The sequence below is a fragment of the Anopheles funestus genome, chromosome 2RL (genome assembly GCF_943734845.2).
Source record: "Anopheles funestus chromosome 2RL, idAnoFuneDA-416_04, whole genome shotgun sequence".
Taxonomy (NCBI): Eukaryota; Metazoa; Arthropoda; class Insecta; order Diptera; family Culicidae; genus Anopheles; species Anopheles funestus.
Genome location: NC_064598.1, coordinates 11,382,273 through 11,396,259, shown reverse-complemented (window position 1 = coordinate 11,396,259; position 13,987 = coordinate 11,382,273). Strand labels below are relative to the sequence as shown.

General features: G+C 43.4%; 2 protein-coding genes across 2 annotated transcripts in view; one reads left to right on the top strand and one right to left on the bottom strand.

Annotated features, from left to right (window-relative positions):
* LOC125765893 (protein purity of essence) overlaps positions 1–13,987 on the bottom strand; it is a 267,808-nt gene that overhangs the window by 188,760 nt on the left and 65,061 nt on the right. The window lies entirely within an intron of this gene.
* LOC125765918 (AT-rich interactive domain-containing protein 1B) lies at positions 1,734–11,994 on the top strand. The gene is made up of 3 exons (XM_049431452.1): positions 1,734–2,159; positions 2,853–3,840; positions 8,457–11,994. Exons 2-3 carry the CDS (start codon positions 3,141–3,143, stop codon positions 9,728–9,730), a joined length of 1,974 nt encoding a protein of 657 aa, XP_049287409.1. The 5' UTR covers positions 1,734–2,159; positions 2,853–3,140; the 3' UTR covers positions 9,731–11,994.

The following is a 13,987-nucleotide window of genomic DNA, read 5'->3' as shown; positions in this document are numbered from 1 at the left end:
GCCTTGACTTTTTTGGGAAATTTAGCAAAATTTTAAAAATTGATTTATTCTAATGCAAATTGGTTGAACCAAGTTTCTTTTCACTCAAATAATGCTTCAATAGAAGAAAGCATAAAAAATAAGAAAAAAATAAAAAAAATCTGAAAACTCGAAAATTTCCTAAGGGGTTAGCCTTGGCTTTTTTGGGAAATTTAGCAAAATTTTAAAAATTGATTTATTCTAATGCAAATTGGTTGAACCAAGTTTCTTTTCACTCAAATAATGCTTCAATAGAAGAAAGCATAAAAAATAAGAAAAAAATTAAAAAAATCTGAAAACTCGAAAATTTCCTAAGGGGTTAGCCTTGGTTTTTTTTGGGAAATTTAGCAAAATTTTAAAAATTGATTTGATGCGAATTGGTTGAACTAAGTTTCTTTTCACTCAAATAATGCTTTAAATAGAAGAAAGCATAAAAAATAAGCAAAAAAAAATCTGAAAACTCGAAAATTTCCTAAGGGGTTAGCCTTGGTTTTTTTTGGGAAATTTAGCAAAATTTTAAAAATTGATTTGTTTTGATGCGAATTGGTTGAACTAAGTTTCTTTTCACTCAAATAATGCTTTAAATAGAAGAAAGCATAAAAAATTAGAAAAAAATAAAAAAAAATCTGAAAACTCGAAAATTTCCTAAGGGGTTAGCCTTGGTTTTTTTTTGGGAAATTTAGCAAAATTTTAAAAATTGATTTATTCTAATGCAAATTGGTTGAACTAAGTTTCTTTTCACTCAAATAATCCTTTAAATAGAAGAAAGCATAAAAAATAAGAAAAAAATGAAAAAAATCTGAAAACTCGAAAATTTCCTAAGGGGTTAGCCTTGGTTTTTTTTGGGAAATTTAGCAAAATTTTAAAAATTGATTTGTTTTGATGCGAATTGGTTGATCTAAGTTTCTTTTCACTCAAATAATACTTTAAGTAAAAGGAGAAAAAAAATAATAACAAAATTATGAAAATTTTATAAATTTAAAAAATTCTTAATGGCTTTGCTTTTTTTGAGTAATTAGGCAAAATTTATATTTAATTAATTAAATAAATTTAATTTATTTAAAGATTATTTTCTCGCTACCGGCTCGATTAAAAACGTAAACAAACCTTCCACGAGAAAAGTTAAACAAACTTGAAGTCGCGCCAGGGTCGCAAAATTATTTTGGAAATTTGAGCTACTATTATCGAGTAGTATCGAGTAGTGTCGAAACGCGACAATTGCTAAGCATGTAGTGACGGGGTAACCTTCGAATTGCAATAAAGCATACACAAAGGTGTAGGAATGTGATAACTTCAAACGTTTGTTGCATCTTCGAAAACATTTCACGTCACATTCGAAAACGAATTTCCTCTTCGGTAAACTTCGGCAAGCTGCGGCAACTGTTGCTATCCTTGTCTAAATGTGCCTTTCGTTCACGTTGCTTAACATTGCAACTATGGGCAATAAAAGACTTCAACACGAGCAGCATACTTACTTCAGACCTGCTAGCAAAAGCTGTTTTTTGTTTTCTTTTGTAATGAATATGGTACGTTTTATTTTTGTCTTTAATAATAGGTTCATACAATTTAACCTATTTATTTTGCGTAATATGTAAACTGTAGCTGATATTATTGAAAACTCTACAAAAGACCCTTAAATTGATTTAAACATTCTTTTTTGTTGTAAAATAATAATTGAATAGATAATGATGCAGACATTATTCAGTATTATTCCCAATAAAGTTCTCCAATGAAACAAGTTGTTTTTTATCAAAAACTGTTGCAAATTAAAGACAAGTGAAATTTGGAAATAAAAGCACTATGAAAACACATGATCAATATTCTCATTTCCGTACACAGTAATTTTTCGTTTCACCCACTATTGAGACGGAACCGACGGAGAGGCGATCGCGAACCGGCCACTGATCCGGCAGGCAAAAAGATCACAGCCACGTCATTTTTCTGTGAGCCTTTGCCGTGGCAACACACGGTCCGCGCGTGGTGCGTGCGCTGCAGAGTGAATATCAAGATACCAGTGGCTCTTGGGAGAAATCCCTTAGAGCAAGTGGAAGGCATTCTCTTCAAGTTTCACAGGGTGTAGAGCCAAGGCGACTTGAGTGAAAGAGAGCAAAACAGTTAATCTTTTTCCGTGCTCTTTGGAAGTGAGTGTTTTTTTATAGGAATAAATATTAAATAAGTGAACAAAATTAACACTAGACCTACTAACAACAGCGTTGTGCACGATCACACACAAAGCGGTGAAGTTTTCTGTTCCAGTGTATCGCCAAGGCGTTTTAGCGAAAGGCAGCTAAAATTGTCAACTTTGTTCTGTGCAATAATCCTGCTGACGTGGTATGCCGATCGTAAAAGTAGTGCGCCCATATGTAGATTCCCTCACCGTACGCTTATGGAACTGTCTCGAAATCTAAAGATTTCAATGCTTGCAGCAGCGACGAAAGCAAGCGGCCAGATATAACTGGAGGCGAAACTATAAGTAACTGGAATGCAGTGTTGGTGATAAATGTGCATGGGTGTGTTTATTTGTGTGGTTTTTGTGAGAGAGCGTGTGTGTGTGTGTGTGTGTGTGAAGAGATCTACAGGTTGCTTGAGTGTGGTTGTGGCAGTGGAAGACGTAGAAGAAAAGGTCTAGAGATTTCAGCGCTTGCTTGCAAAGGCTCGGTCATAATGTGGCTGAGCAATGTTTTACGATCATAAGATTTAGCAAAGGCAATGTTTGGTTTATAGCATCGTTCGTTAGAAATATGTTTTATTGTATTTTATTTTTAAAATGAATAAAATCAGTGATGTAGCATTTGATTTGTGTAGATTTAACTCATATCTATTCCTTTTTCTAGCGCAAACAATCTGGTTGTGAAAAGGTTTGAAAGTGAGATAAAAATGTTGCCCCTTAACCGATTGGTGAAGTGTTTTAATCGTGTTCAAGTGCAGTAAAGTGAAGCGTGTAAGGATCGTTGGAACTGCAACAGTGTCCCGCTCAACACAAGCCATCAAGATAAAGAGTTTGGCCAGGAAGTTCGAAGAAGCGTGCAGGAGCTTTTAGACACGGAAAGTGATCTTTCTGGTTCGAAGGCGAAAACTTACACACACGTACGTGTCCGCAAAGGACAAGCACGGCGCGTCTTATGAAGGATACAAACACGATGGGAGAATCGACACCGATTTGCCGTTGCCGGGTGCTGTACCTGGGCAGTGCCGTGCCGCGGCAAAGCAAGGACGGTTTGCAGGGTATACAGGAACCGTTGCGAAGCCTCTACCCTTCGGAGGGTGCGATCGGGGCGAAGGGTATCGATTCGTGGCTAAGCGTCTGGTCGAATGGTATTCTGCTCGAGAATGTGGACGAAAACCGGAAGCAAGTGACGCGCTTCTTCCCGATCGAATCGCTACACTACTGTGCCGCTGTACGGCAGGTGCTGATACCGGAGCGGGGCAATAACAATCCGGAACCGAAATTTCTTCCCCTAGACTCCCCTTTTGCCCGTACGCCACGCGCACAGCATCCGCCTATCTTTGCGGCCATCTTGCGGCGCACCACCGGTATCAAGGTGCTCGAGTGTCACACCTTCATCTGCAAGCGGGAAGCGGCTGCGAATGCGCTTGTTCGCTGTTGCTTTCACGCGTACGCTGATAATTCGTACGCCCGGCAGTTGGAAGGTGGCTCCGGAAGTGGCAGCTCGAACAGTGTGTACGGCACGATCGGTGGCAAATCGAATGGTACGGGCGAGGGTTGGCGATCACGTGCCGGTAGCACGACCACGCTCAACAGTGTCGGTGTCAGCAGGCAACCAATTAATGGCGTCGGCGATGCGTACACGGTAAAAAATCGTAAGTATCAACAACGTTTTTCAGAGGGGTGTGTGGGCACTGGGCACCATGCAATGAGTGGCCGCGGGTAGTTGAGTGTCTCAATACGTCACCTGCACTGAGAAGGTGATCGTACTGTAGCGGGTGCAAAACACTCTTAGGTAACTAGGTGCTAACGAAATTAGGCTAACTATGAAAGTTGTGTGTGGGACGAAAATTCCGCCCAAAATGGGTTCCAGCCCCATGTACAGCTGAACATACGGTAACCGAATTCCGACACGTTCGCGTTGTCAGCCAAAACATCGACGGTGCTGCACCACACCAGAAATTATGGAGCGAATTAAAATGCATCGTCACAAAAAAAACACCCTTCAAATGACCAGTTGTTGCAAAATGATACGAGTGGTTCGTGTTTGTGGCGAGTTTTTTCCTCTTCTATCTTCTCTCTACCACATGACCTTCCAGCGTCATTGGAAGAGGAATTTAAAGTGCGAAAAAGAAACAAATCCTACCAAATCTTTTGCCCAAAAAAAGATTGCATGCTGGTTAAGATACGAACCCGAAGATACGGTTGCAAATGGTTGACTTCTTTTTTTTTTCCTGTGATGTGGAGGACCTTGTTCTCGTTGATCAACAAGTGTCCGTCAACGTTGCGGTGGACAGCGGTGGACTCGACGCACACGCAACTGAGAGCGGGCCGGTTTGTTGGTGTTGGTTCCGAAACCGGTTATGGCGCCGTCCGACATTGGTTTGGTCGAGCTGTCACTGGACAGTCGGGAAGTTTGGTGAAGTTTTTTTTCGTTTCCCTGATGAGAGTGGCAGTGATCGCCGAAAATATCATGAGAAACGAACAGTTTTCCGATGGTAGGTTTTGTAGCATTTAGCTTCCCATCGCACCAACAGTGGTTCGTGATCGACAAATTGTACTGGGTTTACAAATTGATGCGAATTGGATGACACGGGCACAACCAACTGGGATGAGAGCCAATGATGATCAGCATCGAAACATTGTGCGGTAAGCCATAGTAATTCTTTTCTTGCAGTCATCGTTTGTATGTAGTCTTGTTGGAAAGGTTACTTCGAAAAGGTTAGCATTTTGCGATTAACCGCAGCATTAGAAGGTTGGCCCGCATTTATGCAATCAGCGTTCGTCAAGGTATGTGGCGCTCTTTGCCAGTCTAGTAGCACTTCGGCTGGTTTAACATAGGTAAACGAACGCAGTCATTAAAACGCGAACGTGAAGTTTAGCCTTGACCCTTGCGCATCAGTATCGGCTCATCACTGGCCGAAATAGCAAAAGTTTCTTTATGTAGACACGATTTTACTACCCTGCTGGGTTTGTCTCAGCAAGGTGACTAATGTCGTGTTTCGTAAGTAACATCGGACGGCTTTTGCGTCGAACATACGTACCCGATCGCCAATCAAATACACGACCGTGAAACCCCGCACCAATGTTCTTTGAGGGCTTTGTTTGGGCTGTCTGGCAAATTTCATAATTTCCTACCACAAACCCCGTGCCGGCCCAAAATGCGGTCCTTCACCCATCGCTGCACAGTGTGCTGATGAAGCTTCTTATGTTTTCCACCCATGGCGTCCGCTTATCCACTCCCAGATGCTAAATACGGTACGAATTTCAAGGGATTCGTCCACTGTACGGAACGGGTGCAATAAAACAAAAATCAGACATTTATAAGCTTTCCAAGTGGCCGAACAACGGGTGAAACGATTGCAACATTACAACAGGAAGCGAAACCGAAGCGTCCGTACGAAAAGAGTGGAAGGAGTTCGATAGGTGGTTGAAGCTGGGGAAGTGTGTTCGGGGGCAACTGCAGCAGGCAGCATACATGTAAATATACGAACACCGATAAATTGCTACCATCGACGCATGGTAACGCTTTTGCATCGAGAGTGTCGAACGATCGAACCACGTGTTCATGGTTGTTGGCCCCCATTCCAAACAGTTGTCACATGTAGACAAGCGAGCATGAACTGACCGAAGTGCAACAGGTGCATTGCATTGCAGCCTGAAAGTGTGGTGACCTGTTTATTAAAATTCTTGATTTATAATTACTTGAAATTATTAATATAAAATAAAGTAAAATTTATATACTTATTGTAGACCATAAAAAATAGACAAGCTTTAAGCTAATTCTAAACTGATGGAACTGGAAAGTTTCTCCAAACCATAAACTTGATCACAACTCAAAATAGCGCCAAACGCTTTGTATCTCTCCACTTTCAAATGGTTAATTTAAAATGTTTCATTGCACTTTGCAAGCATTTGTATCGGTAATGTCGTGGAACGGTTTGCTGTTCACTTAACAAGCCCAATTTGTGCGCATATGATGCAACTTTATGTTACACAAGCCGCCCAAGGTGTCGATTGGATAATGGAATGAATTGTGCTTTACATATTAATTGTAAAGCGCTGTGTCTCGTGATATTGAATTGGCGTGAAATCAAAATGCATAAAACGATGCGAGCTAATCAATTGGCGATGTGCGTTATGTGTTTTGTTTGAAAAGGGGTGCGAATTTATCGCACCAACTGTATAAATATAACTATTTAAAACAGTTGTATTGATTAGCAATTATTTAATGGATTATTTGGGTATTATTTTTATATGATAAGATGTACCATGAAGTGACATAAAATTACTTCCGCGATCGATTGAAATCGTTCAATATGTAAAGATAAGTAATTAGCGTTTAATTATTAAGCGAAACAAAATATGCTGCTCCTCTCTAGTTAATTGCAATAACGCTAGCAAACCTTCAAATTAATACACGAAGTAAATTGAAAATAAGAACCTTAAAAAAATGTAATACGATGTGACTAATTTCGTAACAGGAGTAAATGCAGGGCGGATGGATGGAGAAACTCTCCTCCCAGTCCCGGTTGATAGCGTCTTTGGAAACGCCACTGGAAATGGGAGGTACCCAGAGATATCATTTTCTCGTGAGTGGGAACATTGCTGACCTTGTTGCGATGGAGCGTTGGTTGGAGCGAAAGAAACCGAACGAGACGGCATCGTTTTTTTTTTTTTGACGACAATAGCACAACCCTCGGGGACGAGAATTGAGGCTATTTGGAGCGCTTAGGTCACGCTAGAGCAGCACAACAAACGGCTGCTCGTGGCGAATGGTACAAGTGGCAGGAAGTAACCGGGCTTACCAAGCGCTTATACAGAGAACTTTTGCTGACGTTGCACGGTCAACAAAGGTAGGGCAAATGGTAAAATAGGCAAGGTAACAGGTGGAATGCAGACGGAAACACGATGAGTCTTGAGTTTTGTGATCTAGATTTATAGGATAGGCCTCCCCCCTTCGGGTAGCCCGGTGTATGCGAGTATGTGTGACCGTAAACTAGTGAATGTTGGGTACTGTTGCAGCAACTTCATCACATCACTACTGCTGTTTGCTTCCCTTTGCTGAAGTTGGTAAATTCAAGTTCATGCACTTTAGGGACAAGAAAAAAAATGCATGGGAAAATGGTTTGATGACAACCGTTACAACTCGCGAAGAATGCAGCAAACATGCAGCAAAGGGGAACTGGGGAGTAGCGGAACATCACTCAATTGTAGTCGAGTGCTTTTGAACCGCGAAGGGGTTGGTTCTCAGTGTGCCCGATTGCCGTAATGATTGCTGATTGTTTGCACGGAGTGCTTCCGAATAACAATGGGAGTGTGTTAAGCATGCGATGCGGGAATGAGTGCATCCAAAATTGTTCAGCCAATGTACAATCGATTGTTATTGATTTGACTACAGTGTGTCATGGTACCATTTAGTGAGTTAGTGAGGATCATGGGAAATACGCAGGAATTTGATTTTTTTTAAATTATTGATTTTTGACATATTATACACACAGCAGAGCAGTTAGAGCAGTTAGAGCAGATTGCGATGTCTACTTTTTGGCAATGCCATTCGTAATAACCTCGTTTACGCCCAAAATAATGACACATCGCACGACATCGGTCCTATTCGAGCTAAAACGGATGAAAGTTTCGTCTGATATTGCCGACATAGCCTCCGGGGCATATGAGTTGCCACATCAAGATCTCACAAATTTCGATCGTAAGCTTTCTTTTCTTTGTGAATCTGAACGATTTTTGGTTTCGCATCCCACTGCTCCGTCAAGTTACGTGTGCGGGTACTTAACACCATACAAAAAGCTTTTTTTTTTGCTAGTTTTGCTATTTCGCGCATAAGCTCACACAACCAGTGAAATTGGCCGTATAGGATGCAATCCGATTGAACGGGTTAATTCCGGTTGAATTTCCCTTTTTATTTCGTACCGGCTGTCGGTGAGCTGTTAAGTTTTTTTTTGGCAAATTAGTGGAAGTTTCGTGTGAGCGATCACCAACGCCTTATTTTGGTAAGTTTATAATGAATTATTTTATTCGTGTGCTTTCTTTTCCTTATCTTCCTAAAAGAGGCACATTTTCAATATGCTGGATATACCAGGTCAATAGTATTTTTAGCACCAGATGTTTTGACAAATTTACTAAACATTTTATAAACGTCTCAGTCTCCATTTGTATGCCTATAATTATAATATATCATAGCTTTACATCGACCATTTCCAATCACTATCACTAATACTACTATTTTGCTATATTCTTCTCGTTTTTCGACCAGTTTATGCCAGCAGTGCGGACCTAGAGGTAGTGGATGACGGTGAAAGCTCACTGTACAATGGCGACGAAAATCACAAAGTGTGGAACGGTTCCACCGATCAGATCGATGGCATCGGCTTTGGTAACGATGGTCACTACGATATCTATTCCGGCCCTGGTGGTCTCGGTGGCAGCACTGGAGGTGGTGGCGTCGGTGGCGGCTCAACGCTCGGACGCCCGGCACGGGTTCGCCAGATCAGTGCACCGGTTCCAGTACCACCGCCGCCGAAAGAGGAACCGAAAAAGTCCAAGAAGGACAAGAAAGCGGCCAAGAGCACAGCCCAGCAACAGGCCCAGCAGCAGGTAGGCAGTCAAAGTTTATCCGGTACGCTTATAAGACCACGTCCCATGCACATGAATCCACTAGGTCGGCCGGCTGCCGGTCCAGCCTCAGCCAACTCTGCCGCAGCAATGGCCGCCGCAGCAGCCGCACATCACGGCATGATGATGTACCACCACCATCATCACAATCCCCATCACCCGATGGCGGGTCATCCCGGTTCCGGTCCGCCGCCGGTACCGGGCCGCCAGTTCCACACCATAGGTCACCGCAGCATGAATGGCAGTGCGGCGGCGGCAGCGGCGGCGGCCATGGCCGCTGGTCTACCTCCCCATCCCATGCTCCATCCCCACGCCCAGATGCACCCAGCGATGGGTCTCCCACATCCCGGTATGCATCCGCACGCCGGCATGACCCTGCCGGCAATGATGATGGCACCTCAGTACGCGACCCTGCAGCATCCGCGCACCAGCAAAAAGAAGAAGGACAAGGGCAAAACGCTTAACGGCAGCAATGGTAGCATCCCGATCGGTGTACCGGTCGTACCGCCGATGTTTGCCTATCCGCCCCAGCCGAACGGTAGTGTTGGTGGTGGGCCCGGTTCCCTGGCGGACAGTCGTCCACTGTCGATGAGCAACCGGAAGTTGGCACAGTCGGCTGCAGCCGGGTTGGATGATATGTCGGGCAACTCGGGCGCCGAATCACCGGGCGGTACGGGTATTTATCGGCGCAAGGGACACCTGAACGAGCGCGCTTTCAGCTACTCGATTCGGCAGGAGCATCGCAGCCGGAGCCATGGTTCGCTCGCTAGTCTACAGTTTAATCCGCCCGACATGAAGAAGGAGCGCGAGATCGCACAGATGGTGGCCGGACTGGAGCTGACAGACGATTCGACGTTAAGACGCCGCTCGGAAGTAGCCGGTTCGTCGGGTACGTTCGGTAAACCGAGAAGATGAGCGTAAGGTCGGGTTTGTCGTGTGTGTCTCATTGAAGTCACCGTACATAAAACCGGGACGCGGAACAAGCAAAAAAAAAAGCTTTCTCCGCGAGGGGTTCACAGCATTAGATTTGATCGCATGGGGAATCGCAACACAACGAAAAGGAAAATGCTCGTAGTATGTGGTTTTTAACGATAGTATGTTGTAAAATAGGCATCAGACCGATGGGAACTCTAGCATCACATAAATGGCATTAGATGGTAGTAGTGTAAGCAGCGAACAGTTGCACGAAACGCAATGGAACAGTCACAGTATCCCAGCAACGGGACACATTCGAGCCGGTTCTCTATTACCAAAACATTTTTTATATCCATTGTTATCATGGTGACAGCATCAATGAGGTTAGTAATGGTTCGCAGACACTGTGGGTAGCATTAGTATACGCTACCGTTTAGAAACTATAAACTATAACATTTTGGGATGGTAAGAGGACGTCGTTTCGACAGCTTACTTTTTTTTTTAAAAATACTGATTTTATGTTAACATGTCTTGAACTTTAGCTGTACGAACCATAAAGCAGAACAACGAAAATACATAAAATGCACACATGCCGAAGAGTGAAGCGAATGGCGATAGTGCCCCGTCACAAAAAGGTTGTCGACCGGGTACCGGTAGTATTGCAAAGAACGGACAAGCAGCAGATATATGCAATTACAAGAAGAAATGAATGTGCCTTATTAGGTAATTAGATAATTTAATTATAATCAAGCCCTGCAAGAGAATTCCCCCATTTAACGCAGTGATGGTTTACACTAACGAAACGAATAAAAGTGAAATTTTAGTGTTTGCTAATTGAGGATGTTTCCCGTATGGTACCGAGCATATCAGACCGAGCTTTCTTCTGCATTTCGTTTGACCTTCTAAATTACCCTGGGAAATGAAGTTTTTTTATGCTCTTGTTGTTGTTGTGTGTGAGAGTTTCTTTTTACTGCTGACGGTGAGCTTTTAAACGAAATTTCTGTACAGCATGCAGGTTTGAAAGTGTCTTGGAAGTGCTTTTATCACTCCACCGGAAAACAGTGTGACGTCGGTGCGTAAGAGCAAAATGCTCACCAGTGTGTGCGCGCGCGCGCGAGGGCGTCATACGATCGATACGATGGATGCGGTTCAACTCATTTTAATGATCGTGTGTTTCGACACCTTCCGATAAGAAACAAAAAACGCTTTCGCATGAGATTCGCACTAAAGGTAGGCACATTGAAAACAAGAAAGCAAAAACGTCAAACGCATTCGTAACAGGGGGAACGCCCGCCGGTCAAAAGGAAAGTGGTCGAAGTGGGTGGCTTGCTACCCATTAGCCAAAATGCGTTCGAAAGCGAAAACGGAAGAAAAGTGCCACGGGACCGAGTGGAGCAGATAACAAAAAAAAAACGCAATAGTGTGATGAGGAAATTGGGGGAGAAAAACAATGCAGAAGAAAGGAACGGAGACGTGCTTTGTGGGGCACGATAAACGTCGGGAGTCAAAATTTGATCATCAATCAATCGTGAAGAAGCCATCGAACGGCGAGAAAACTGAAAAAAGCGTCAGTAGCGTCGGTCAAGGAAAGAGAAATGGGCAAACCGTAAAGTGAGCGAGTAAGAAACAAACCAATCCAGGCACAGCTCAACCACATGGAATAGACAAAACAAGTGTATTTGCCGATAAAACGAGACACCGTAGGATGGAAGAAACTGTCGGCAGTAGAGAGGACAGCATAAAATTTCTCCACCAGGCCAATTTGGGAGTGTATGGTACAAAAAAAAAAACTTGAGGACAAAAAAAAAACAACACTCCGCCATTTTAAGCGCCAACACGACACATTCTTTGTTATTTCGCATCTTCTTCCACAGTAGAAACACAACCATTTGAGATACAAAGAAAAAAAAACACGAAGTTATCTATGATTCAGGTTCTTCAGGAGCTTTCGACAGCGTTCCGTTTGTGACCCAACTTCACCATTCATAGTCTTGGTAGGAGAAGCAAATGATTGTACGAATAGAAAGCAACAGGTGAAAGATGAAACCAGAGACCCTTGTACCATAAGCATCAGTAGCATCACTAGCAGATCGGGGTGGGCGACTAGAGGGCGATATCTTTTTTTTTTTTTTTGGTAGATCGTAAGCGGCAGTTTGCCAAATCTTTTACGAACTAAAACCTTAGAAGCAAGTAAACCTACATATGAATTGTTATCCAATCATTTTAATGTCAAGAAGAAATACAAAATATTCGAACATAACGAATGTGAAGGTGTCTATCTCCCTCTCTCTCTTTAATGTTCTTTACAGAAGGAAACACAACACTTAACGAATGCAACGAACCGAAAAACGGTTCTCACCGTAAGAATTTCGTTACACTTTGACAAACATGTTCCCATGCAATTCTTCAATTCGGTTCACTTTCAAAAAATCCTTAACAAATTGCATTGCCTCGGTTCCATGCACAGCGATCACCTGTGGAAGCCGGTCGTACAAATGATTCAATTGCATCCGAAGAGTTGTCCGCATCACGCTACTGAGGTTTCTCCAACAAAACCGTCAATTTGATCCGGAAGCCCTTGCACCACCGATAATAGATATACATAAGTGCGTTCGTAAACGCATTACGATCACCTCCCAGCCACAGTACATGGTCGTGAGCGCAATTTGAATTCCGAAAGACATCGTTACGTACGCACCCAGCCGTACGGTGCAGATTGTTTGCTTATCAGACATCGCACGGAAGATGGCGATTGTAGGTAATGGCGCGACAGGTGGGTAAGTATATGATAATGCATTTCACTTTCCACAATTCTCATTTCGCCCATCGGACAAGATGATGGTTTTCGAATGTAATTTGTTTGTCGATTGCTGCGGGTAAGTGCACTGACACGGAGATCCCCTGTTGATAGTTGTCTCACGGCGAAGACTCTGTGGACTCCAGCTCGACCACAAGTGAGAAGAAATTGATGCAAGAAATGTAAGAAGATGTGTAAGATGTTGTTGTTCTTTTGTATCAACTCAATGATGAGATCACTTTCGGAAATAGCAAGTGTTTTTGAGAATTTTTCTTCCTAGAAGTGTTTATGCGAGGTACTAATTTCAGTTTGTTTATTGGAAAACGATCTCTTGATTGCAGAGAGCTACTCTTTGAAGGGAGAAAGTGTGCTGTTTTTTTGTTCGTGTATCCAATAATGCACATCGAGTTTATCTTCACTTACCTTCATCATCCAGCGAGCCTGAAGCAACGCGCTCGGTGTTGGTTTACATGGCCAACCCCTTGGACGTGGGACTTATCATAGTTGAAAGCTTTTTTGAAACTGTTACCCTACCAATAACGGTCGCATATAGATGCCCGGTTGTCCCGGTGACATTGTTTTTCCTTTCCACGATGGTAACACGAAGCAATAGCGCACGACATTCCGATTGTGCTGGCACATTTTGGTCATGGTCAGAATTGATGGCCGAGTGTTTGTGTCACTTAACACCGTTTTCACCGTGTTGAATACTTTCCTCGCTTGTACTCCGAACAACTGATGGTTCGAGCAGTGTGGAATAACAAAAAGCCGGCTCGGTTTCCTGATGCGGTTCGACCCGGCACCATGCTGAAAGTTGTGAATGAATCAACCCGTAACCGAGTGACACCGCAGTGGAATGTGTGCTGTGATTAATTGTGAAGGTAAACGTTTGCCTTTCATCGCTCTGTGTGAACGCACGACACCTCGCAAAGTACGGTGATGGAAGACGCTTTTCTTTTCTTGAAAACGCTCAATCTCGCTTTCCTATACTTCGACCACACAGACACAAGTAGTACCTTCCTTACCTCACGGATACCTTTTTCTTCCCGTGCACAGTCGCTTTCAAGACAAATGTGGCGGTGAAATCGTCAACAAATCGTTTGAACAGGTGGTGGTCGATCGATGATCGACCTCCGATCGATGCGTATTGGTACGCGCCATGTTTCGGACGGTCGGTGCCCTACTAACGGAGGTTGGGCGCAAAACCGTACGGCAAGAATACATTCGTACGAAGAAATTGGAAAGCTGGTTGGTTTCGGTATCGGTTATGTTTACCGGCAGACCTTACCGGTCGCGTCATAATGGCGCATTCGTTCGATCCGCTCCGTTGTCACAGTTTGTCGCTGACGAATTTTCCCGCTACATGCGGCAGCAGGGTTACACCTTTCTCTTTCTTCCGGAAATCGGCAATGGAAGGGAAAACGCTTTCTTTTTCTGTGAATTCCATTGGTACGAAAGCA

What these genes read in the sequence shown, in the direction of transcription:
- LOC125765918 (XM_049431452.1), top strand. Translation starts at nt 3,141, where the DNA reads ATGAAGGATACAAACACGATGGGAGAATCGACACCGATTTGCCGTTGC. An exon ending in TGCGTACACGGTAAAAAATC is followed by an intron (nt 3,841 to 8,456) that starts GTAAGTATCAAC and finishes TTTTTCGACCAG; the next exon opens with TTTATGCCAGCAGTGCGGAC.